General features: G+C 35.5%; 1 protein-coding gene and 1 pseudogene across 1 annotated transcript in view; one reads left to right on the top strand and one right to left on the bottom strand.

Moving 5' to 3' along the window:
- Positions 1–23789, bottom strand: part of Med13 (mediator complex subunit 13) — a 93834-nt gene that overhangs the window by 1669 nt on the left and 68376 nt on the right. The window contains exons 17-28 of the mRNA XM_004870377.4: positions 19958–20119; positions 19150–19373; positions 14800–14989; positions 13396–13852; positions 9537–9756; positions 8379–8570; positions 7992–8215; positions 6396–6538; positions 5522–5680; positions 5226–5411; positions 3555–3703; positions 1740–1913 (exon numbers count right to left, since the gene is read on the bottom strand). Of these exons, the coding sequence (XP_004870434.1) occupies positions 1740–1913; positions 3555–3703; positions 5226–5411; positions 5522–5680; positions 6396–6538; positions 7992–8215; positions 8379–8570; positions 9537–9756; positions 13396–13852; positions 14800–14989; positions 19150–19373; positions 19958–20119 (2480 nt within the window). The remainder of the gene's footprint in view (positions 1–1739; positions 1914–3554; positions 3704–5225; positions 5412–5521; positions 5681–6395; positions 6539–7991; positions 8216–8378; positions 8571–9536; positions 9757–13395; positions 13853–14799; positions 14990–19149; positions 19374–19957; positions 20120–23789) is intronic.
- LOC147823772 (U4 spliceosomal RNA) lies at positions 21930–22009 on the top strand (annotated as a pseudogene).

The raw sequence follows: 23789 nt of genomic DNA, 5'->3' as shown, positions 1-23789 counted from the left end.
ACTTACAAAACTATGTATAAACCAGTGGTGGCAAACCTATGGCATGCATGCTGCAGCAGGCTGTTTATCACTGAAAGCTCTAAGAAGTTTGCCATCACCACTATAAACAGCTGCCTTTGGTTGAATTGCTAATAATAATACAATGCACAGATGCCTTCTTTGCCCAATAAATTTCATAATAGGATTATAAGTAACTACCACACTCATTTAAATAAATATGGAAGTGACCAGTGGGAGAAAGGAATGTACTACTATTCTTCACTTTTAGTTAAAGTGAATCATTTTGTTTATGTCAATATATATAATAGTGTTAAAAAACTATAACAGAGTGGTAGTAATCATTTTTGGTAATCTCATTCTGTTTACTGTAAAAGATATTCTTAAACTTTTGTGTAGTATATTCAGGAATGTAACCAAAGATGTGTATATTTGAACTATTTTATCAAGTCTTGTAAACAAGTCTCACATGGCAGATCACTACAAATTAAATGAATGCTTATTAGTATCAATGCTCTAATCTTTATGATAAAATGATTTTTAACAGTCTAGGTAACAACCCACTATTTTTCCAAGCAAAGAGAAATATACCAAGCAGTTTTATTTCCTACAGTATACAATGATAATGGGATGTATAAAGAAAAGGTGAACAAAATTATGGTAAATTATGCCTTACCTGGAAATTCAGAATCAGAAGTCCTAATCTTGTTACACTGTATCTGAGGGTGAATGCACACTTTACACTATCCTCTCTGCAAATAAATATTGAGTAGAAAAGAATCTGGATAGTCCCTTGGACTTTTTGTAAAGTAGTGTTTTCTAAAAAATGTGCCCTGAAACACTAAGGTCTTAAGCTATAAATAGGTGTTACACAATCCTTTTCTTACATGTATAATGTGTATTAAAATAAATGTGGGAAATGTTAGGTAAACAATGTTACTGACTGCTATTTTTCAGAGCCTTTAGTGTTTTTGTTTTTGGTACTGGAGATCGAACTCAGGTACCTGAGCTTACGTGGCAGGTGGCGGAACCACTGAGCTAAATCCCCAGCCCAAGCCTTTAGTGTTTTGATAAAATAAATTACCATGAGTCTGAGAATCTCATTACTTAAAAACTATGCAATAGTTTTTTTGTTTTTCTGGTACCGGGGATCGAACTCAGAACCACGTGCTTGCAAGGCAGGCGAGGTGCCACTGAGCTAAATCTCTGGCCCCAACCACGCAATAGTTTTAAAACAGCAATATACACAAAGCTAGAAAGTATTCGTAAGGACAGAGTAAATTAAATTTAAAATCAAGTATTACAAAGATTGTGAATCTTTCAAGTATAGCATGATGTAATTAAAAGAGTAACATTGTAATCACAGATCTAGGTTTTAGTCTTCAGTCTCTTATCAATTTATGACTGCTCAGGTGAGGTTTTCTGAACTTAAATATGCTCACCTAGAAAATGAGGAGGTTAGAAAGTCAAGGCTTCTTGAAGCTCTAAACTTTCATATGTGCAGTTGAAATTATTATTAAAAACAAGAGTTTCAGTAGTCTGATTTAAGAATAAAGTTCAAATTTAATATAAATTATTTAAAAGTCACAGTTGTTTCATAACTAGGTAATTTTCTTTGTGATATCTAAAGTCATGTGTGGCACTGCACCTCAGAATTTAGAACTTAGACAAGCTATTTCTGTATTTCCCAAGAATCAAGTTCTCAAATTGTATTAGTTAGGAATAGGCACAGAAATGGCTACCTTAAGAAAAAGGGGACACTGATATTGTGCTTGAGGACACGCTGACCAGAACCAGTCAGGTAATGGACCCGCTTTGGCAGTTGATACAAAGTATCCAAGGGCCAATGGCTGCTGGAGAATATTAGTTACTTCATCATGAGACTCTGTTGAAAGTAGCCGATCAGTACTCTGACCCTTAAAAAGACAAAATTAAAAGTGCATTAGTTCATTCTACATAGATAACAGTTATAAATATAAAAGGGCTTATGGCAATGAGTCTGAACTTATGACATCTATTAAAAAATACTGAATATTAAACTCAACAGCTATACTCTTAAAAGTATCCTAATTGGTAATAATATTAAAAAGAACCAGCTTTAAACTGAGACTAGTGGCGCATGCCTGTAATCCTAGCAGTTGGAAGGCTGAGGCAAGAGGATGCCAAGTTTGAGACCAGTCTTACCTAGTAAGACCCTGCCTCAACAAACAAACCATGAAAAAAAGCAAAGCCACGGAAGTTGTATAAATGAATATACTCACTGTTTAGCAAGTTAGTATTATTATGCAAAACCCAGAGTGCATGTGTATATGCAGGGCTTCAACTTTAAGTGAAAAATACAAAATGTTCAATGAAATTTCAACTTATTTCCTAATAGTACCTCAACTAAATCCTGACAATCACACTTCATTCTAAAAGGTTGATTTTATTTAGCTTTATTCATCTAGCATGATCTATAAAATGTAGTTAATACATAGTGTTCTGGAAAGCATCATGCCAACACGAAAAGACTACTAAACGTGTATTTCTTGGTATTTACTTTAATAAAATATAAGAGAAATAATATGCATGAAAATATTCATTACATTGGTATCTATATAACAGAAAAAATTCTTTAATCTCCAACCTTTTGGGAATGCAAACTTTTGGGAACAGCAAGTGATGGCATATCAATAATAAAATATTAAGAAGTTAATTATACTTATTGAAACTTGAATATAGATAATAATAGATATATGGAAAGAAAGTAATTTGCAAAAAGTAAAAACTTATTAAGGTGGTGGGATTATTGGTGCTTTTATGCACTAATAATGTGCACAAGCATTTCAATAATTGCATTTCTTACAGTTAAAAAAAGGAAGGTATACAAGGTAAAAATGGAGAAAGATTCTTCCTTACTTTAAAAAGGTAAATTCTAAAAAAACCAAAAATCAAAAAAAAGGTAAATTCTAAACATATGCATACTAAAATAATTTTTAAAATGTACGGTTTCACAAAAATAAAGATGTGTTATTAACATTCAATGAAGCGCAGTTACTGACTTCAAACAAAAGTACAATACAGCCTACTTTCATAACTGCTAAAAATAAAAAGGAAGAGCATGATGGTGGTCATTATTTTATTTGTTCTTATGAGAAAATTAGTATTTCTATTATATTTCTTGTCATAGCCCTGATATGAACACTATCTTTTAGACAGATGCTGATTTTCTTTTCTTTTTCTGATATGGGAATTGAATTCAGGATCCTGTGCTTGCTAGGCACGCAGCACCACTGAGCTAAATCCCTGGCCCAAGATATTGATTTTCAATGGTGTGGTGATGTTATAACTGAAGCTATGACGAAGTGGCTTATGCCAAGTAGTATAGAAAATATAAATTCAGAGAAAGCAGAGCCTTAGAAACTCTCTATAAAATGTATACATTAATGTATTCATGTCTAAGGGGCAGAAGTGTATAAATCTCATCCTCAACGAAAAAAGTGTTGAATTTACCTATTAATCCCTTACAACAGGAATGAATGATATTTAGATAAACTGAATTTCTGTAATAGGATTACCTTGCCAGTATCACCTCCATGGGGGTAATGAGATCCTGGAGAATGTACAGGAGATGCAGTTGGAGATGCAGGAAGGATATTAATGATATCAGGATCAAGATCATCTGGTGTGTCTAATAAGTCAAAGATACCCATTCCATCTGCTCCATCTATACAGGACAAAGAAAAGAAATTAATTACTCCATTTTCCATATCTTATGGTTATTCACAATAAAAGGTTAAAACAAATGTTAACCAAAATAGGTTAATTTTTTTTTTTTTTTTTTTTTTTACACACAGGGGATCGAACTGGGGTCCTTGTGCTTGCGAGGCAGGCGGTGGAATCACTGAGCTAAATCCCCGGCCTCAAAATAGGTGAATTTAACCAACATTTCCTGAGAGTCTATCATGTGTCAAGTATTGTGCTAACAGCCATATAAATAATGCATAAACAAACATATAGTAGTTTGAATAATGGCTCCCAAAAGACGTCCACGTTCCAATCCCAGGAATTTATGGACATGTTACCAAAAAGGATTTTGTAGATGTGACCAAGATAACAATCTTCAGATGAGGAAATTATTCTAGATTAAGCAAATAAATCCTGTAATCACAGGAGTTCTCTTTTTCTTTTTGAAAGAATCCTACTGACACCCTGACTTTTAACCCAATGAGGCTGATTTTGGACACCTCTACAACTTTTAAGATAACAAATGGATTATCTTTTAAGCCAATAAATACGTAATTTGTTATAGCAACAAATTGCTAATACAAAGCAAATACAGTATGTAGGAAATGAAAATGTACTTAAAATGGGACTATTCACAATACCCTGTTCTTTATCAAGTAAAATATTCAAGTTATAACACAAGATACTAAAATAATACGTATATCTGTGATTTTGAAGATCTGACATTTTCTAAGATAGTTCAAAATAAGAATAAAGTATTATTTATTTTCTTTTCTACTAAATAAAACCTCCAAGGTTCACCAAAAGCTATGTCCTTATTCTGGCAGTTTATATAAAATACCATTTCGGCAAATCAAGACATAAAGATATAAAATGAATAATAAAGCTTAATATAGGTACCTCAAAAGCCAAAGCATAAACATGTATAAACACTTTATGATCAATTATTACCTTTTAAAATTAGATTTACAGGACATTCCATATCATCAATTCTGATATCTATATGCTAAAAGAAAGGTCTGAAATGACTTAATTTAAATTACCATACATTGCTGGTGTAAGGCAACAAACATTTATTAGTTTAGGGGTAATAAGTCTTAAATTAGCTCCACCAGGGCTGCACTCCCTCTCTAGAGGATCTACGGAAAAATCAGCTTCTTTGTGTTTTCTAGTACCTAGAATTATAGGCACTGGCTCATGGCCCCGTCCTCAATCTTCAAAGTTGGGAACATAAAATCTTCTTCCTTCGACTTTGCACTCTTCTGCTTCCGTCACATAGCCTTCTCTTCTTCTGCGTAAATACTATATTTAAAAACCTTTTTTGCCTGTGCACAGTAGGTCACACCTATAGTCTCAGATATTTTGGGGAGTTGAGGCAGGAAGAACATGTGCTCAGGAGTTCAAGGCCAACTTGGGGAACACAGGAAGTTGCCATCTCCAAAAAACACACTACCACCACAACCTGCCCCCTCAAAAAAACCTCTTAAGAACAATTCACCTACCATTGTTAGGATTGAAAGCCAAATCTAAATTTTCAGTGGTGTAAGTAGCTGAAGCTACTTGTACAGAAGCAGAAGTAGGGAACACAAGTATATGAGTACATGATGTATCCTGTGGGGTATTTAGCTGAGATGTCTGCATATTTAGAGTGGTGCTTCTTCCAAATACAGAACCTGTTGATACCGAATCTACAAAGAGAATAAAAGACATTTTTCTTTAAATAAATGAATAAATTTAATGTAATACTTTAAAAATTAAGTGCATGAATTAATTTTGATATAAACTAAAGTTGGCTAACCTGGCATAATAACAAAAGAGCCTTGGGGTTCCATTGCTACTAAACAAGCACTCAGAATGCTGGGAGAGTCTGCAGCAGATATACCACACATTCTACACATGTCTTTGAGCCTTTTACTTAGAGACTGCAAGTTTCGACGACTCAGCAAACAGCTCCAGTCTGTGGGTATCAACAGTTAAAAAAAAAAAAAAAGTAAAGCACTGAACTATGCTATAGAACCAAGATTGGAACATAAAAGAAATATTTAATGATTTAAAAATTAGTGTTTTCCTCAAAGGAGTCATCAAGTCAAAAATCCTACTGTTGATGCTAATATCCTTTATCCCTCTAACTCTGGTGAAAACCACATTCAATTACCATCTACTGAACAGCGGATAAGGTGAAGAACAAGTAGAAAGGAGAAAAAAGTGAAAGACAACAAATAAGAATAGCTATTAACTATACCTATGTGGTTCCACTTTAAAAACAAAAGTTTATCTTGGGATGTATTTATAGGCTGTGGGAAGAGGATGGCAAGCTCAAGTGCAACTTTCCTATGTAACTAAAGTGATTTAGTGAGACCCTGTCTCAAAGTGTGAAAAAAGCATGGCTAGCAATGTAGCTCAGTGTGGAGGCTCTGGGTTCAATCCCAGTACTCCCTCACCCAAAAGTTGTGGGTTTGGGGTGTGCCTGTGTTATAGTGCTTGCCAAGCATCCAAGAGGTGCCAGCTCAATCCCCAGCACCATGAGAAAAAAACAAAAACAAAAAATAAAAATAAAAAACAAGTTTACTAATAACCTTTGCATTTTACTCAGCACATACACTTACATGTGGTCTGAACACTATGTGAATATAAAACAAATTTTAAAACTGCATAATAAAATATAATTTTACCTTTCAATTCTCCATGACCAATCCTTCCCAGACGACCAATTACAACTCTCCATGGTAATGAACTCATTTGTACAAGTCCTAAGCACCACTCCCAAAGTTTCTGTAGACCAAATCTTCTAGCAGAACCTTTTTTCCGACGAGCCCTATTGAACGAAATGAAGAGGCAGCCATAAATATTTCTAAAATTCATGAGATAACTTTATGGAGGGGGACAGTACTGAGGATTGAATCAAGGGCCTTGTGCACACTAGGCAAGTGTGTTCCACACCTGCAGCCTCTGGTTACTTAATTTTAATGTTTTACACCTTTACAAGAAGGTGTAAAGTAAGAATATACATAAAATCAAAAGTTTGGGAAGTAAAGTTTTTTTGTTTTTTGTTGGTACCGGGAATTGAACTCAGGACCTTGCACTTGTGAGGCAGGGGTGGTTACACATAAGTATATTCTTCCCAAATGTCACTTAATTAGCACAAATATCCTAAGAAATAAAATTATATCATGGGATAAAGAAGCACTGCTGTAAGGTTTACAGACAAACAACAATATGAAATTAATATTCCTAAGTCAGGCATGTTGCCACACACTTATAATTCCAACTACTTGGGAAGCCGAGGCAAGAGGACCACTAAGTTTGAGGCAAGGTGGGCAACTTAGCAAGAACTTATCTCAAAAAAATACAAAGGACTGGGGATATAGTTTAGTGCAAAGTGCCTAGATTCAACACCCAGTACCACCATCACAAAAAAACAAACCAGTATTCTGCTTTGCCAGCAATGCTAAACTTTAATAACCATTAAGTATTTTTCCATATGGCCAATTTTTGAACTTAAAAATCATTTCTTAATAAAGAAAATAAAGGATAGACTCCAAAGAAAATAAAGCATAGACTCCAAATCTTAAAACAAACACTGCACAGATCCGCTTTTCAAGTTCTCATGAGCAATGTTCACTAGCCTTGAAATAATGCTACTAGAAACATTTAAGTGATAACATGAGGCTCACCTGCTGTGACCTATTAGTTACATCTTTCATAATAACTGACCATTTTATCTAATTACTGCCAAGGAGAATTCTAAAAAGACCACAACCATTTTCAGAAGATATCCTAAAATTTAAATGATTAAAATTTTCAGTCAACAATTTTAGAAGAGAAAGTTAAATCAGTCAATTATGGTTTGTATCTCAAAGGGTACATGAGGAAAGTTTAAGCATTCTATACATATTTTAGACTTTTTTAATTGCAGAAGGACTTTCTAGTTCTTTGTTCAAAAATTTCAGCAAAGGGCTGGGGATTTAGCTCAGTGGTGCCACCGCCCGCCTCAAAAATTTCAGCAAAAATCATTACCTCAAGATTTATGACAGAAAAGTTAGGAACTTTAATCTTTGTGTAAATAGGTTAATTATCAAAATTGTTTTAATTAATTATAAAATATAAATATTCACTGCAAAAGAGTGAAAAGTATCCTAAATTCTAAGTTTTAATATCTTAATGAATATAACCCAGTTTTTTACTCATTAAAAATTAAACATCTTGTGTGTTTGTGTTAAATTTTTCAATGGGATGATATAATCATATAGTTAGGGAATTATAAGTACCTATTTGGAACATCGATGTTTATGATACAAGTTTCTAAAAGTTCTCCATATAGATCTGTGCAAGATGCAAGAATCCACCTCTGATCATGTGATAAACAGTAGCCCACGAAAAGAACATTGTATTTCTGTCCAGCTTCTCCAAATGTTTCTCCTAGCTCTGTCTGTTTGTCCTTCACTGGAGCCAGAATAAATGGGGGTGTATAAAGTCGAATACACTCTGGTCTCTGTAAAATAAAAAATTAAGGTACTACAGTACTAAGCAATCCTTAAAAAATATATAGTATTTACCCAATTCTGATTGGAAAATGCAAAAATAAAAAAATTGCACCTAATTTTGCACAAAATTTATAGTCATTCATTAACTTTGATCATGGAAAACATACTTACATCAGGACTTTTAAGAGCAGTTTCCATGGCTAAACCTGGACCAAAGCCTGTCAATGTTTTCACATTGGTTGATGTTGGAAGTGGTCTCCGACACTGGGTAAAAGCCGAAAAAGCCAGGGATTTTAAATGCTGGGTATAGATTTGTCTATCTTCATGCTTCACAGGTTGTAAGAGGTACTGACAAGGAACAATCTAAAAAGTATAGGTAAATATTGAAATGTTAAACTTCGAACAAAGAATAAAAGATACTGTGGGATTACTGGTATGTTTAATAAAACCTAACTTAAATTATTATCTAAATATAAGAAAACACAATTCTTTAATAAATCATCAATTTTATCAATGGGGCCTGAACCAAAGGACCACCTAAAAACTTTTAAAACTTCCTACAAAGCAATTATATGAATACCACCATGGACTAGTTCTCTTGTAATTCATAAAACAAAGAGTTTAAATTTGCTTTCAAAAATTTATTAAGGTTAATTTTTTTATACTTTTACTCCCTCCACCCCTTACCCCCCCCCCCCCCGCAGGAAATCAAATTCAGGGCCTGTGCTTGCCAGGCAGGCATATGCTACTGAGCTACATCCCTGGCCCTCTTACGCTTTTACTTGTAACCTGTCTTAAAGCTGTAGCTTATAGCTGGGTATGGTGGTTCATGCTGGTAATGCCAGCACCTGTATGGCTGAGGCAGGAGGATCACCATGAGTTTGAGGCCAGCCTGGGCTACAAAATGAGTTTAAGGCCAGTGTGGACTGCACAGTGAGACTGTCTCAGAAAATCAAAACAAAAAAAACTCTAGCCTATGAGTCCATACTATATTTTTCCACTTATTAGGCTTATTAATTTAAAAACTGATTTATAAAATAACATAAGGCACACAATACACTCAATATAATCTTTTTATTCCTCATTATCACTGCGGTATGAGTATAAAGTTTATCTTTTGTTTGTTTGTTTGTTTTGGTACCGGGGATTGAACTCGGGACCTTGCGCTTACAAGGCAGGCAGCAGAACCACTGAGCTAAATCCCCAGCCTAAGTTGATCTTTTATAAATCCTTTAAGATGTCTATTATAATACCACTTGAAAGTAAAATCAATAGAAATTGGCATTTAGAAAATCAATGTCAATACAGAAAAACATTTCTCACTTTTACCTGCACAGAAACAGTACTCTTGATATGAGGAGGAAGAGTCTGGACCATTTCCAAAAAGCATCGAAGTAGTCCCAAAGTCCACACGTTAGAAGAGTTAGTGCTCTCATCTTTATCTTCATATGTAAAAGGATCAATTATATAAACAACAATTGCAGGTGGATAGGTAATTGCATGTGAATCACCATCTGTGGGGATTCCCACTTTGTCCCGATCCATTGTGCTAAAATTTGTGGTAGAAATAAAATTAAAAAGTTGAATATTTGCTTAAGATACCATTAGAGCAGGATCATACATTCCTCTCCTTTTACTGGTAGAAGAGTCTATCTTAGAATAAAGGACATCTCTTTCTTCCCATGGAACCATAAACACTGCACATACCATTCATTTCATAGTGTACAATACCCCTGCACTAAAATATATTTATTTAATCCCGGTACTAGATATCAAACTCAGGACCTTGCACTTGCCAGGCAGGCACAGTGCCACTGAGCTACATCCCAAGCCCTGTACTAAAATATTTAAACAAGCCACGGCAATTAGACAAGAGAAAGAAATAAAAGGAATAAAGATAGGTAATGAAGAAGTCAAATTGTTATTATCTGCAGATGACATGATACTCTATATCAAAGACCCCAAGACTGCTACCAAAAGTCTTCTAGACTTAATAACCAAATTCAGTAAAGTAGCTGGATACGAAGTCAACACACAAAAATCAATAGCTTTCCTCTACATGAACAACAGACTTACTGAGAGAGAAACAGGGCAAACAATTCCTTTCAAAATAGCATCCAAAAAACTGAAATACCCAGGAATCAACCTAACAAATGAAATCAAAGACCTCTTCTCTGAAAACTACAGCACTCTGAAAAGAGAGATTGAAGATGACATCAGAAAATGGAAAGACATCCCCTGCTCCTGGGTAGGAAGGATCAACATAGTGAAAATGGCCATACTTCCAAAACTGCTGTATTGATTCAATGCAATCCCAATTGAAATCCCAGCAGCATACTTCACAGACCTTGAAAAAACAATCCAAAAATTCATTTGGAACAAGAAGAGACCCAGAATAGCAACAGCAATTCTAGGTAACAGAGACATGGCAGGGGGTATTAAAACCCCCAACTTGAAACTATACCACAAAGCTACTGTGATAAAAGCAGCATGGTACTGGCAAAGAAACAGACCTGAGGACCAGTGGAACAGATTAGAAGATGCAGAAACAACTCCAGACACACTCAGCCACCTCACCTTCGACAAAGGAGCCAAACACCTTCACTGGAGGAAAGATAGCCTCTTTAATAAATGGTGCTGGAGAAATTCAGTTTCAACTTGCCAAAGATTAAAATTAGACCTCTATCTCTCACCATGCACTATACTAAAATCAAAATGGATTAAAGATCTAAATATTAAAACAGGAACGCTGAACAAGCTGGAACAGAGGTTAGGTAGAACTCTTGAAGACATTGGTGTAGGAAAAGATTTTATGAACAAAACTTCAGTTGCCCATGAACTAGCACAAACAATCAGCAAGTGAGATCTCTTCTTACTAAAAAGCTTCTGCACAGCAAAAAAACAACAACAACAGAGTGAACGGACAACCCACAATGTGGGAAAAAATTTTCACCTGCTGTTCCTCAGACAAAGGTCTACTATCTAGAATCTATGAAGAACTTAAAAAAAAAAAATCAGACCTCCTAAATTTAAAGACTCAATCCAAAAACAGGCATCTGAAATGAACAGACATTTCTCAGACAAAGAAGTAGAAACAGCAAGTAAACATATGAAAAAATGTTCAACATCATTGGTCATTTGAGAGATGCAAATGAAAACAATGCTGAGATTCCACCTCACCTCAGAAAGAATGGCTGCTATCATGAAATCAACCAATAACAAATGTGGCTGGGGCTGTGGGGAAAGAGGAACACTGCTCCACTGCTGGTGGGAGTGCAGACTGGGTGCAACCACTGTGGAAATCAGTACGGAGATACCTCAAAGAACTAGGACTGGAAGTCCCATTTGACCCAGCTATTTCCCTGGTGGGTATCTTCCCCAAAGAATTAAAAGAATCGTACCACAGTAATATATGTGCACCTGTGTTCACAGCAGCACAGTTTGTAATAGCTAAAACTTGGAAACAGCCCAAATGCCCATCAACTGGAGACTGGATAAAGAAAATGTGGGTTTTTAATAAAATGGAGTACTACTCAGCCATAAAGAATGAGAAATTAGAGATATTTATAGCTAAACGGATGCACATTGAAGCGACACTCTTTAAGTGAAATAGGACACACAGGTAAATACCAAAAAGTTTCTCTAGTGTGAGACTAAAAGGTATAATAGATAATGTGAAATAGGAAGAAAAGGGCCAAAGGGAAAGGGGAAATGGGAGGGGTAGGGGAAAGGAATTAATATGAGAAAATGAAAAAATGGAAACAAAGTCTTTGTAAATAGGGAGGGATGGAGGGGTTGAAGGGAGGGCAGGGGAAGGGGGAAAAATAAGAACCAAGAGAGATTATGTAAAGGTGCACATTTCCAATGATGCATGTCATTATATTGTATATCTAAAATGTACCAATAAAATTAAATTTAAAAAATATTTAAATAACTAAACAAGTATTTCTAGACCCATTCAATGTTCCAGTACATTTTTAGGCTATACATATTCATACTTTATAACATCAATGAAGAATAAGCTTCATTCTTCAATGGGTGATTTACTTTTAAACTACAAATCTGTTTAGTCAATATGGGTAGATCAATCTGTGTAATAGTGCAGCCCCACACACACATTTATAACACTGAGCACAACAGTATCCTAGGTAGGTAACAAATACACCTACCCTCAGACTAAACCTAACCCATAAATCAAAAGGAAACTTTTCCAATACCTTCAGTATTAAAGGAACAAGAACTGTCATCATGATTATTATAAATAACTTGAGAGCACTGTGCAAAGCACTTAATGTACATTATACCACATTAGTTGCATTTTGCAGAGAAGGTCACACACTCTGAAAGTTAAGAAATTCCCTTAAACTGCAAAGCCACTAAATGGCAGAGCTGAAATTGAAACCTGGGTGACTTTAAAGTGTTTCAATAGGGTAGCTGAATATCGATTTCTCAATTACTGAAATAATTTGCATAGGCAAATCTACTTGACAATTACGTCACAGGTCACACTCAAACATCCCATGGATATCTGGATTAAATGGCTTTTAAGATCTTAACTCCCTAAACTAGGTGCTGTGGCGCACACCTGTAATCCCAGCACTCAGAAGGCTGAGGTGGGAGGATTCTGCAAGTTTGAGGCCAGCCTCGGCTACATAGTGAGTTCAAATACCAGCCTGAACTACACAGTGAGACCTGTCTCAAAAAACAGAAAAGAAAAGATCTTAACTCCCACCCTAAAGAGTCTAAGGATATATGTTAAGACATTTAAAGAGTTTTCATTATAATTTTACACATAAAATATTTAATATTATAAAAGCTAGCATTTCAAGAATAAGAGGGCCGGGGATTTAGCTCAGTGGTTCCATCGCCTGCCTCGCAAGCAAAAGAACCCGAGTTTGATCCCCAGTACCAAAAAAAAAAAAAAAATCAAAAAGCACTATACTGCATGTTCTTTCACAATGACTATCTTCTTATTTATGTGTTTTCTTTTTTTTTTGTGGTACCAGGGATTGAACTCAGGACCTTGCGCTTGTGCAGCAGGCACTGGAACCACTGAACTAAATCCCCGGCCCTATCTTCTTATTTATTGTTTGGTGTGGGAATTGAATCCATTGCTTCAGGCATGATAAGCACAGGCTCCATGACCAAGCTATTCCCCAACCCCAAAGATCTGCATTTTTCAAGGTACCTTTCAGACACATCAGGATGCGGTTGAGTGGGAAGTGAAGAAGAGTCTCCAGAAATCCCAGCCGTCTGCAGAGCTGATGACTGTTGCCCTCCTAGCTGGCCACTCTGAACTGTATTTGCTTGTGTAGACATGGATCCTGTACCACTACTGTTCATACTGCCAAAGGGTGGAAATGAAGGTACTTTGTTTGATGATACTCCACTATTCGAGTTGGAAGATGATGAAGATGAACTTGTGGTCAAAGTTGAATTAGCTGTGGCAACTGAAGAAGATATGGCAACACCTGAAGTCATTGTCATGGTGCTGCTTGCTGTAGATGCTAATGTGGCAGATGATGTATTAGCATTTCCAGTATTTGTCATCTGAGGGGGAGTAATCAAAGACTGACTGGTAGGGGTAACTAAATTTGGCTGTGAAAGTAGAGAGCTGTCCAATGGCTGGGAGGCAAGATAAGGACCTAAAGAATAAACACAGGAATTTAATTCTTTATTTCACCGACCGGTTCCTTTTTCTATTCTACTATATAAATAAAAAATAATCTAGGTGATACTTCCTTGGCAATTATCTGGCCTAAATTTTTGTTTATTTGTTTTTCTAAAGACAAGGTCTCACTATGTAGTCCAGGCTGGCCTTGAACTTGCTATGTAGCCCAGGCTGGCCTCGAACTCATGACAACCTTCCTGCCTCAGCCTCCCAAGTGCTAGGATTACAGGTGTGCACCGCCACGCCTGGCTATCTACCCTAGACTGTCTGCTCACAGTATAGCATGTATTAGATTTCTGTTTTCTCCTAGAAACTAAAGAAAGAAATTTAAAAATAAAATTGTATAAGTAAACCAGCATTTTTATACAACTAATGAAAAAAATGTTATAACGAGGCTCAAATTAAAAGAATGTCTAATGAGAATCACTATATCGGTACTGTACCTCTTTGAATCAAATCTAAAGGAAGGCTACTGGTGTTTAATTCCAAAGTACTACAAGAAAGTTTTGAATAGCAGTCATTTTCTTAGCTATAGTAAAGAACTACTTCTTGGTGTTACAGAGGCTGACTACAAATTATTTTACCTCTAAAGTATTAATAAATCAAAAATCAATGTGAATAAAACATCAGATCCTACAGAATCAAGAGAAAATAGTTTAGAATACACAACTCCCACCTGTTAAGACCCCTACACAAAACCCTTTTTTCTGGGAAAGATCAGTTAGTAACTTTTGGCTTTGTGTACCACAGTCTTTCTCACTGCTACTCAACTCCGATTCTGGAGCACAAAAGCAGACAGAAACAATATATAAATAAATGAAAATGGCTATATTCCAATACAATTTTATGTACAAAAACAGCTGGTGGACCTGGTCATGATTTGCTAATACTGGCCTAACACAATAAATGTAAGTTCAGTACCTAGGTCGTATTTGCAGACTTGAGCATAAAGCTTGAGTTTAGAAAATGCTTCATTGTTACCATCAGCTGTCTGAGAAAACCATTCTGCTACAATCTTTTCTGATAGTTTCTTTGATGCAGCAGATCCAACTCTCATGATCCCATCCATCAACAATTGAGAAATAGGTCTGTGTTGACCCAACCGACAGGACTATATGTATTAAAGGAAGCAGAATTAATAAACGTATTATAGTATTTGAGTATACATTAGAAAATTAAGCATTTAAGTCATTTAAAATCAGATTAATTGTTTGAAATTACACTTGAGATACGAATATCATGGGTGAAAACAGAACCATTGATTTCTTCTTCCTTTAGAAATCATTAAATTTCTTTCAAAATAAAACTAACTATAATGAAAACATATTCAGAAAATAACACCAGACGACAGCAATACAGCCATTTGTTTTGAATAACAGAAGTTCATAAAATACAGAAAAAGGTGAGCAAAAAAAGGGCAATCATTTAAAAAAATACAAACAGTTGTAGTAGTACACACTTGTAAATTCCAGTTACTTAGGAGCCTAAGAGTTTAAGGCCAGCCTGGGGAATATAGCAAGACCCCATAACACCCTGCCCTGGCCCTCTTCTCTGGTAGTATGGATTGAACCCAGGGCCTTCACACTGAGCTATATCCTCAGCCTTTTTTCTCTATTTTTTTTTTTTTAATTTTACTTTATTTTGAGACATGATCTCAGTAAGTAGCCCAGGCTAGGCTCAAATTTGCAAACTTGCTGGGATCATACCCATGCACACCATCCCAACAAGACCCCCATTAAAAACAACAACAACAACAACACCACAATCATTTTAGGTTACACATCTATCCTAATTCATGTACATGAAGCAATATAGGCATCTGTCAAAACAAAATGAAACTTGGTATATAAATACACAATGTATTTGCCAGCTCTTCCTCTAGTTCTGCGGATCAATAATTCCTGTTACAAGTCAGACAATGTCAACAAATTTGCAAAACTAAGCTAATTTCAATTAAGACTTCAACTAAGACTTTCAAAACCTTTATTAACTTAATATGAATTGTGAAACTCTAAAAGGTAATAAACAAGTTTCCCCAAATTTATTTGACTATTTTTCTTGGGGAGGATTTTTCAGCATTTGTGTTCAAAAGAACTCCTTGGACAATGTTTGTTTATAAAAGATAACATAGAGAACTTGTAATTAAGTGAAAAATTTATATGGGAACTAAACCAGCACAGACTAACAAACTCAGATTGCAAAAGAAATCAAAATGCAAAGGTTGGATATCCAAGTACTTGTAGATAAAGGAAGGTATAATGAAGTAAGCTTTATGTCTCACATCACGTATAATTTTGTTTTGGTACTGGTGATCAAACTTGGAACCTTGCACTTGTGAGGCAGGCGCCAGAACCATAAGTATAATTTTTAATTACTGTGTCTAATGACAGATACACATGAAAAATACAATGTATAACAATAGTAAAGAAGCTGGATGTAATAGTGTATGCCTGCAATTACAACTACTTGGAGGCTGAGACAGAAGAACCTTAAGTTTGAGGGTAGCCTGTAGCCAGGCGTTATCTCAAAATAAAATTTTTAAAAAGGCCTGGAGTGTAGCTCATTTGCTTACTATGCATGAAGGCCTGGGTTCAATCCCCAGTAGTAAAGAAAAAAAAATGTCAAGAGTTTCAGAACTGAAAGGAAGAAGTTAAACTCATTATTTGCTGACAATATGATACTTTACATAGAAAACCAAAAAACTCCACCAAAAGACTTCTAGACTTAATTGACAGATTCAGTAGAGTAGCTGGATACAAGATCAACATTCAAAAAACAATAGCCTTCTTATACACAAACAACAGACTCACTGAGAGAGAAATTAGGGAAACAATTCCTTTTACAATAGCATCCAAAAACATGAAGTATCTAGGAATCAATCTAACAAAAGGAAGCAAAAGACCTTTACACTGACTACAGCACTCTGAAAAAAGAGGTCCAAGAGGATATAAGAAAATGGAAAGACATCCTTTGTTCCTGGGTAGGAAGAACCAATACAGTGAAAATAGCCATACTTCCAAAACTGCTACATAGACTTAATGCAATGTCAATTGAAATTCCAACAATATATTTCACAGAACTAGAGAAAATAATCCAAAAATTCATTTGCAACCAGAAGAGACCTAGAATAGCAAAAGCAATTCTAAGCAACAGAGACATGACACAGGATATCACAATCCCCAACTTGAAACTATACTACAAAGCTACTGTGATAAAAAACAGCATGGTCCTGGCACAGAAACAGAACCAAGGATCAGTGGAATAGATTAGAAGATGCAGAAACAACTCCAGACACACTCAGCCACCTTACCTTTGACAAAGGAGCTAACCACCCTCATGGGAGGAAAGATAGCCTATTTAATAAATGGTGATGGAAAAACTGGATTTCAACCTGCCAAAGATTAAAACTGGACCCATACTTATCACCACGCACTAAACTAAGATCGAAGTGTATTAAAGATCTAAATATTAAAACAAACACTAAACTTGCTGGAAGATAAGTTAGGTAGAACTCTTGAAGACACTGGCATAGGAAAAGATTTTATGAACAAAACCTCAGTAGCATGGGAACTAGCACAAAGGATCAACAACTGGGATCTCATCTTATTAAAAAGCATCTGTGAGGAGCCGGGGATTTAGCTCAGTGGTTTTGGTGCCTGCTGTGCAAGCACAAGGACCGGAGTTGAATCCCCGGTACCAAAAAAAAAAAAAAAAAAAAAAAAGCGTCTGCACTGCAAGAGAAACCATCAACAGAGCTAAGAGACAACCTACAATGCGGGAAAAAATTTTTAGCAGCTGTACCTCAGACAAAGGACTACTATCGCACAAGGACTCGAGTTTGATCCCTGGTACCAAAAAAAAGGACTACTATCTAAAATATATAAAGAACTGAAAAAAATCAGACCCTCCCCAAATTCAAAGACCCAATTCAAAAATGGGCATCCAAAATGAACAGATATTTCTCAAAGAAGTAGAAATAGCAAATAAACATATGAAAAAATGTTCAACATCACTGATGGTTGGAGAGATGCAGATGAAAACAACACTGAGATTCTACCTCATCCCAGAAAGAATGGCTGCTATCAAGAAATCAACCAATAACAAATGCTGGCAGGGATGTGGGGAGAAAGGAACCCTTCTCCATTGTTGGTGAGAGCGCAAACTGGTGCAACCACTGTGGAAATCAGTACGGAGATACCTCAAAGAACTAGGGCTAGAGGACCCATCTGACCCAGCTATTCACCGGCTGGGTATCTTCCCAAAAGAATCAAAAGAATCATACCACAGCGATATATGTGTACCCATGTTTATAGCAGTACAGTTTGTAATAGCTAAAGCTTGGAAACAGTCCAAGTGCACATCCACTGGAAACTGGATAAAGAAGATGTGGTTTTTTTTATAAAATGGAGTACTACTCAGCCATAAAGAATGAGAAACTAGAGACATTTATAGCTAAATGGATGCATATTGCTCTTAAGTGAAATAAATAGGACACACAAGTATAAATACCGAATAGTTTCTCTAGTGTGAGAAACTGATAGTGTAATTTAGGATTAAAATGATTAAAACAAGTAATTGATAATTTGAAATAGGAAGAAAAGGTCCAAAAGGGTAGGGGAAGTGGGAGGGGAAGGGGAAAGGAAAGAAGGGAAAGGAAAAGTTATGAGAAAAGAAAAAAATGGAAACAAAGTATGTAAATAGGGATGGGTGGACAGAGTGAAGGGCACACAGGGAATGGGGAAAAAATAAGAAGCAAGATACATCATGTACAGGTACGAGCACCCAATGATAAATGTAAATGTATTGTATACCTAAAATGTACCAATAAAAGAATTTAAGAAAAAGGAAAAAAAAAGTTTCTGAACTGAAATAGATCTTAGGAGTTATCTAGCATAGATATACATTATGTATTAGGAAAATAAGGTTTAATGTCATTAAATGTGGTTTTAGAGAATTAGGACTAGAATTTTTATGAACATAATTTTTTCTTATTTAACAGTGCTACGATTTTGTTTCAGAAAAGGTTGCTTTCAATAAGATATATATATACCATCAATATTTTTTATCCTCCCATATGGCATTTTCCACTGTGAGCCGCCTCATAAGAACAGGTCAAGGCTGTTAACTGGTTGGTACAATAACCAAGTATCTAGTCTGCTGTCACCACCACTCTGTCCAATTAGCGCAACTTCCCAGTGTGTTTTATACATAAACATATAAATCATTAGGTAACTTTAAAATGCCACTTAAAACAAACAAACAAACACCTACCTCATATATTGCAGTAAGATCTCTAAAAAAGCTTTTGGCTCCATGTAACAAAGCTTCATTCTCTGGACATAGTACAACATAGGCTATATCTCTTTGAGATCCATAGGGTTCCAGCATAAGTCTCTCCCAATAAGGGAGAGCAAATGGAGAAAGCACCAGAAAATCATAATCATAACCCAACAAAAACGTGGGAATTGGCAGTGGTTCTGGAGATTCATCAGTTCCTAAGCAAGAAAGATATTTTAAGAAAATACTGAAAAACAAGCCATGTCTCCTTTGTGGTAAATGTCAAAAGTTAATGAAGAAATTATTAATTAAAAATATCTTATTAAAGACAAAAATATTTAAAGCCAGTAACTGATACTTTTCCAGAGTTAGAAATTACCTAATCAGTTTTTACAAAACATATCTGATTACCCTAACCCTAAGCCTAACTACTGAGCTAAATCCTTGGCCCTGGACCACATGGTTTTAAGTCAAGCATATGCCATGAAACTTTTCAAAAGACAAATGTGCTTATTTTAGTTATCCTCCTCCACAGAAATCTGAGGATTGACAGAAAATCAGTCATTACAATCTGAAAGTGATGACGTACACTTGTTATCTCAGCACTCTGGGAGGCTGAGAAAGGAGAATCTTAAGTTCAAATTTAGTCTGAGCAACTTAGCATTTTAGCAAGACCCTGTTCTGTTTAAAATAAAAACTAAAATGAGTAGGGATGCAGTGAGTGTGAAGGTCCTGGGCTCAACCCCCAGTGTGAAAATCAATCAAATCAATTAGTCACTACATATCAACATAAATTACTTACCATAAGATCCTCGGCCAGCCATTTTGTGAAACTGTTGCCAAGTGAGAGGACCCTGAACTCCCCAAGGCCTTACTGTTCTCTTTTTCTGAATAGCATCTTGAAGAACTGGTTGAAGAGAGAGGAGCATTCGAAGAATATCCTGTGAGTACTGCATACTCACATCTACAAGCATTAGAAAAAACAGTAAGAATTGCTATTGCCAACACAAAGTTTTAAGATAATAAACACATCTAGAGAAGGTTAGCTTTTTACCATCAAGAAGATTAAATATCAATCAGCCTTGTGTGGAGAACTGTATAAAGTGGTGGAACACGTGCTTACCATGCATGAGGCACTAGGTTCAATACACAGCACCATAACAAAAACAAAAAGGATCTTCTAGTAACCAAGCAACCAAGAGTTACAGTGAAAAGAATTTTCCTTCACACAGAAATGGGTTTTAAATTATGTCCCTTTATTACCACCACTACAGTAAAGTGATTAGATAGATAAGACTAGCTGTAATGAACTTTGGAAAAAATAGACTATGGCAATTCTTTTTTTGGGGGGGCGGGGGTGCCGGGGATCAAACTCAGGACCTTGCACTTATGAGGCAGGTGTGGTACAACTACGACAATTTGGAAATACATAGCTGGGGGTATACTTCAGTGGCAGATTGCTTGCCTATCATTCTTCAGGCCCTGAGTTCAACCCCCACCACCATAACGATAAGAAATAAACCAATTCAGAAATATAAAACTTGTGCATAGCAGATAAACCTGGTTAAACTGCTAAAAAGTATTATCCAAGTTTATTTTATAAACTTAGATTCACAGATTATCAAATTGTTTTATATGCATTTCTTACCAATTATAAGAACATGAATGAAAGATGTTGCTCCTAAGTGTCAAAGGGCTAAAAGAAAAAAATCACTAAATATTGATATAATTAATTTGGATCCAGCATGGCATATTTGAACCATCAAATCTGTTTGACCATAATATCACATTAAATCATTCAATTTTAATTATTATCATTGCCTGATTTATCTATAACTATAGGTGTTAATCCCCTATAACTAAATGGTATACAGAAAAAGAATCTAATTCCAAATATAATGTATAACAATTATGCTTAAATAAACTACTTTATACATAATAAAGTGCTATTTAGTAAGAAGTGTTAACAGCTATGTGACATGGAGTAATGACTATGAATGAAAAGTGCAAAACTATAGAATATACACAATTAGAAATACATGACATGTATGTGACTACTCATATAAGAAAGTCTAGAAAGCTACCAATGGCTAAGGTTGGTGTTATAATCAAAAGGGAGCTTTAAAAAATATATATGCAGCCCTCAACTCCCAAGAAATTTTGACGTGGACAAGACTCAGGAATTTTATTTTGATTCTAATTAAGTGTGATTCTTATAGATACTCTTACTCTTTAGAAAATATATTTACTAAAGACCTACCATGGCTCAGGAACTATGACAGCTGCTGATAATACTATGTGAAAAAAATTCCATTGTGTCTTCAGGGGCCTAATAATCTTACGAGAGGAAAACTCAAGAAAAAGTATAATTGCATATGCTACATATACAGTAATTAGAATAAATAAAAGGGTTAATAAAGAAAAATAAATACATAAGCTGAGACTGAAAGGGTAAGGACGTTTTAGACTCTTCATGGAGGAAAGACATAGATTTAACAGAAAAGAACTGCACCTTCAAAAAATCAAACCTTGTAGTTAACAAAATCTGATTTTTGATGAAGGTGCTAAGGAAACTGAATGAGGAAAGATAACTCAACAGACAACTGGAAATCCACATGCAAGAGAATGAAGCTGAACCCTTTAATGTACAAAAAAAAATTCAGAAGGGATCACATATATAAATGTAAGAGCTAAAAGTATAAACATGGTAAATTTTCATGATCTTGGGCTAGATAAAGTATTTTAAAAATATGACATCAAATAGTATAAGCAACAGCTTTGTGCAGTGGCAGTATTATAGCCAGTGAGATTTATCTGAAGTGCAATTATTGCTAATTGAAAAAAAAAAATACAAGAAACAAGAGAAAAATAAATTACAAATGTATGTGGCAAAGGGTACCATCAAGAAAGTAAAGCTGCTTGGAAACAGCCCAACTGCCCATTAACTGGAGACTGGATAAAGAAAATGTGGTTTTTTAATAAAATGGAGTACTACTCAGCCATAAAAAATGAGAAATTAGAGACATTTATTGCTAAATGGATGCACACTGAAGCGATACTCTTAAGTGAAATAGGACACACATGTAAATACTGAATAGTTTCTCTAGTGTGAGAAACTGAAAGTGTAAATAAGGACTAAAAGGTATAGTAGATAATGTGAAATAGGAAGAAAAGGGGCAAAGGGGAAGGGGAAGCAGGAGGGGTAGGGGAAAGGAAAGAAGGGAATGGAATTAATATGAGAAAATGGAAAAATGGAAACAAAGTCTTTGTAAATGGGGAGGGAAGGAGGGTTGAAGGAGGGCAGGGGAAGGGGAAAAATAAGAACCAAGAGAGATTATGCACAGGTGCAAATTTCCAACGATGAATGTCCTTATATTGTATACCTAAAATGTACCAATAAAATAAAATTTAAAAAGAAAGCAAGCTGGGCATGGCTGGTGCATACCTGTAATCCCAACACTCCGAGAGTCTATAGCAGGATCACAGGTTGGAGCCCAACCTGGGCAACTTAGTGACTTAGCAAGACCCCATTCATCAATCAATCAATCAATCAAATAAAGTAAAAATGATAAATAAAAAAGGCTGGGGATGTAGCTCAATGGAAAGGCCATAGGCTTAATTCCCCAGTACCAGGGGTGGAGGGGATATGTGTGTGAAAAGATAACCCCACAAATAAAATATCTGCAAATCATACATCTGATATGGACTTTTATCTAGAATACATAAAAACTTCTAAACAACGAAAAGAGGGCCAAAAGCTTCATTTAAAAAATGGGCAAAAATGCCTGGGATTTAACTCAGTGGTGCTGTGCCCGCCTAGCAAGCACAAGGTCCCGAGTTCAATCCCTGATACCAAAAAAGAAAAAAGGCAAAAGACATCTCCAAAGAAAACATAAAAATAGACATTAAGTATATAAAAAGATTCTCAGCATCGTTTATCAGAGAAATGAAAATCAAATCAGAGCAAGATACCACACCATACCTATTAAGAAGACTACCATAAAAAAGATATAAAATGACAAGTGTTGATGAGGATTTGGTAAAAGTAGAACCCTCAAATATTGGTGATGGGAATGAATGTAATATGGTTAACAGTTCCTCAAAACATTAAAGTTGCATGATCCAGCAAGTCTACCTGAGTAATAAAAACAGATATCCACTCCAGTTTTACACAAAACAAGATACTGGCAGTCAGGCATGGTGGCATATACCTTTAATCTGAGGCAGGAGAAGAGCAAGTTCTAGCATACCCTGGGCAACTCAGCAAGATCCTGTCAGTCTGTCTATACATACATACGTACATAGAGTCACCAAAAATATGTATACACACTTCAAAAAAAGAAAAATAGTATGATGTTTTTTCAACAGATGGTGTTAACCTTGTATGGGGGACCCTAGAGGATGTCATATAATGCAGAAAACCCACTACATTGCTAGCCCTTAAGAGAAGAAACTGAAAAATCCATGTGCAGTAATCTTAATGACCAAAGTGACCCAAGGAGCAGTTCACCATACTAATAAATATCTGGAAGCTAATGGTCACACGTTGAGCACCTCTTGTACTGGTAAAGGCCAAAGGTAATTTGTATTAATCTCATGATGTCTCAATATATTTAGCATTAAAATATTTATAC

This window comes from Heterocephalus glaber, unplaced genomic scaffold (assembly GCF_053883595.1).
Source record: "Heterocephalus glaber isolate CG9 unplaced genomic scaffold, H.glaber_assembly_v1.0 deba00001564, whole genome shotgun sequence".
In the NCBI taxonomy this organism is placed as follows: Eukaryota; Metazoa; Chordata; class Mammalia; order Rodentia; family Bathyergidae; genus Heterocephalus; species Heterocephalus glaber.
Note: the sequence above shows the minus strand (reverse complement) of the source record. Positions and strands in the feature narration are given on the sequence as shown.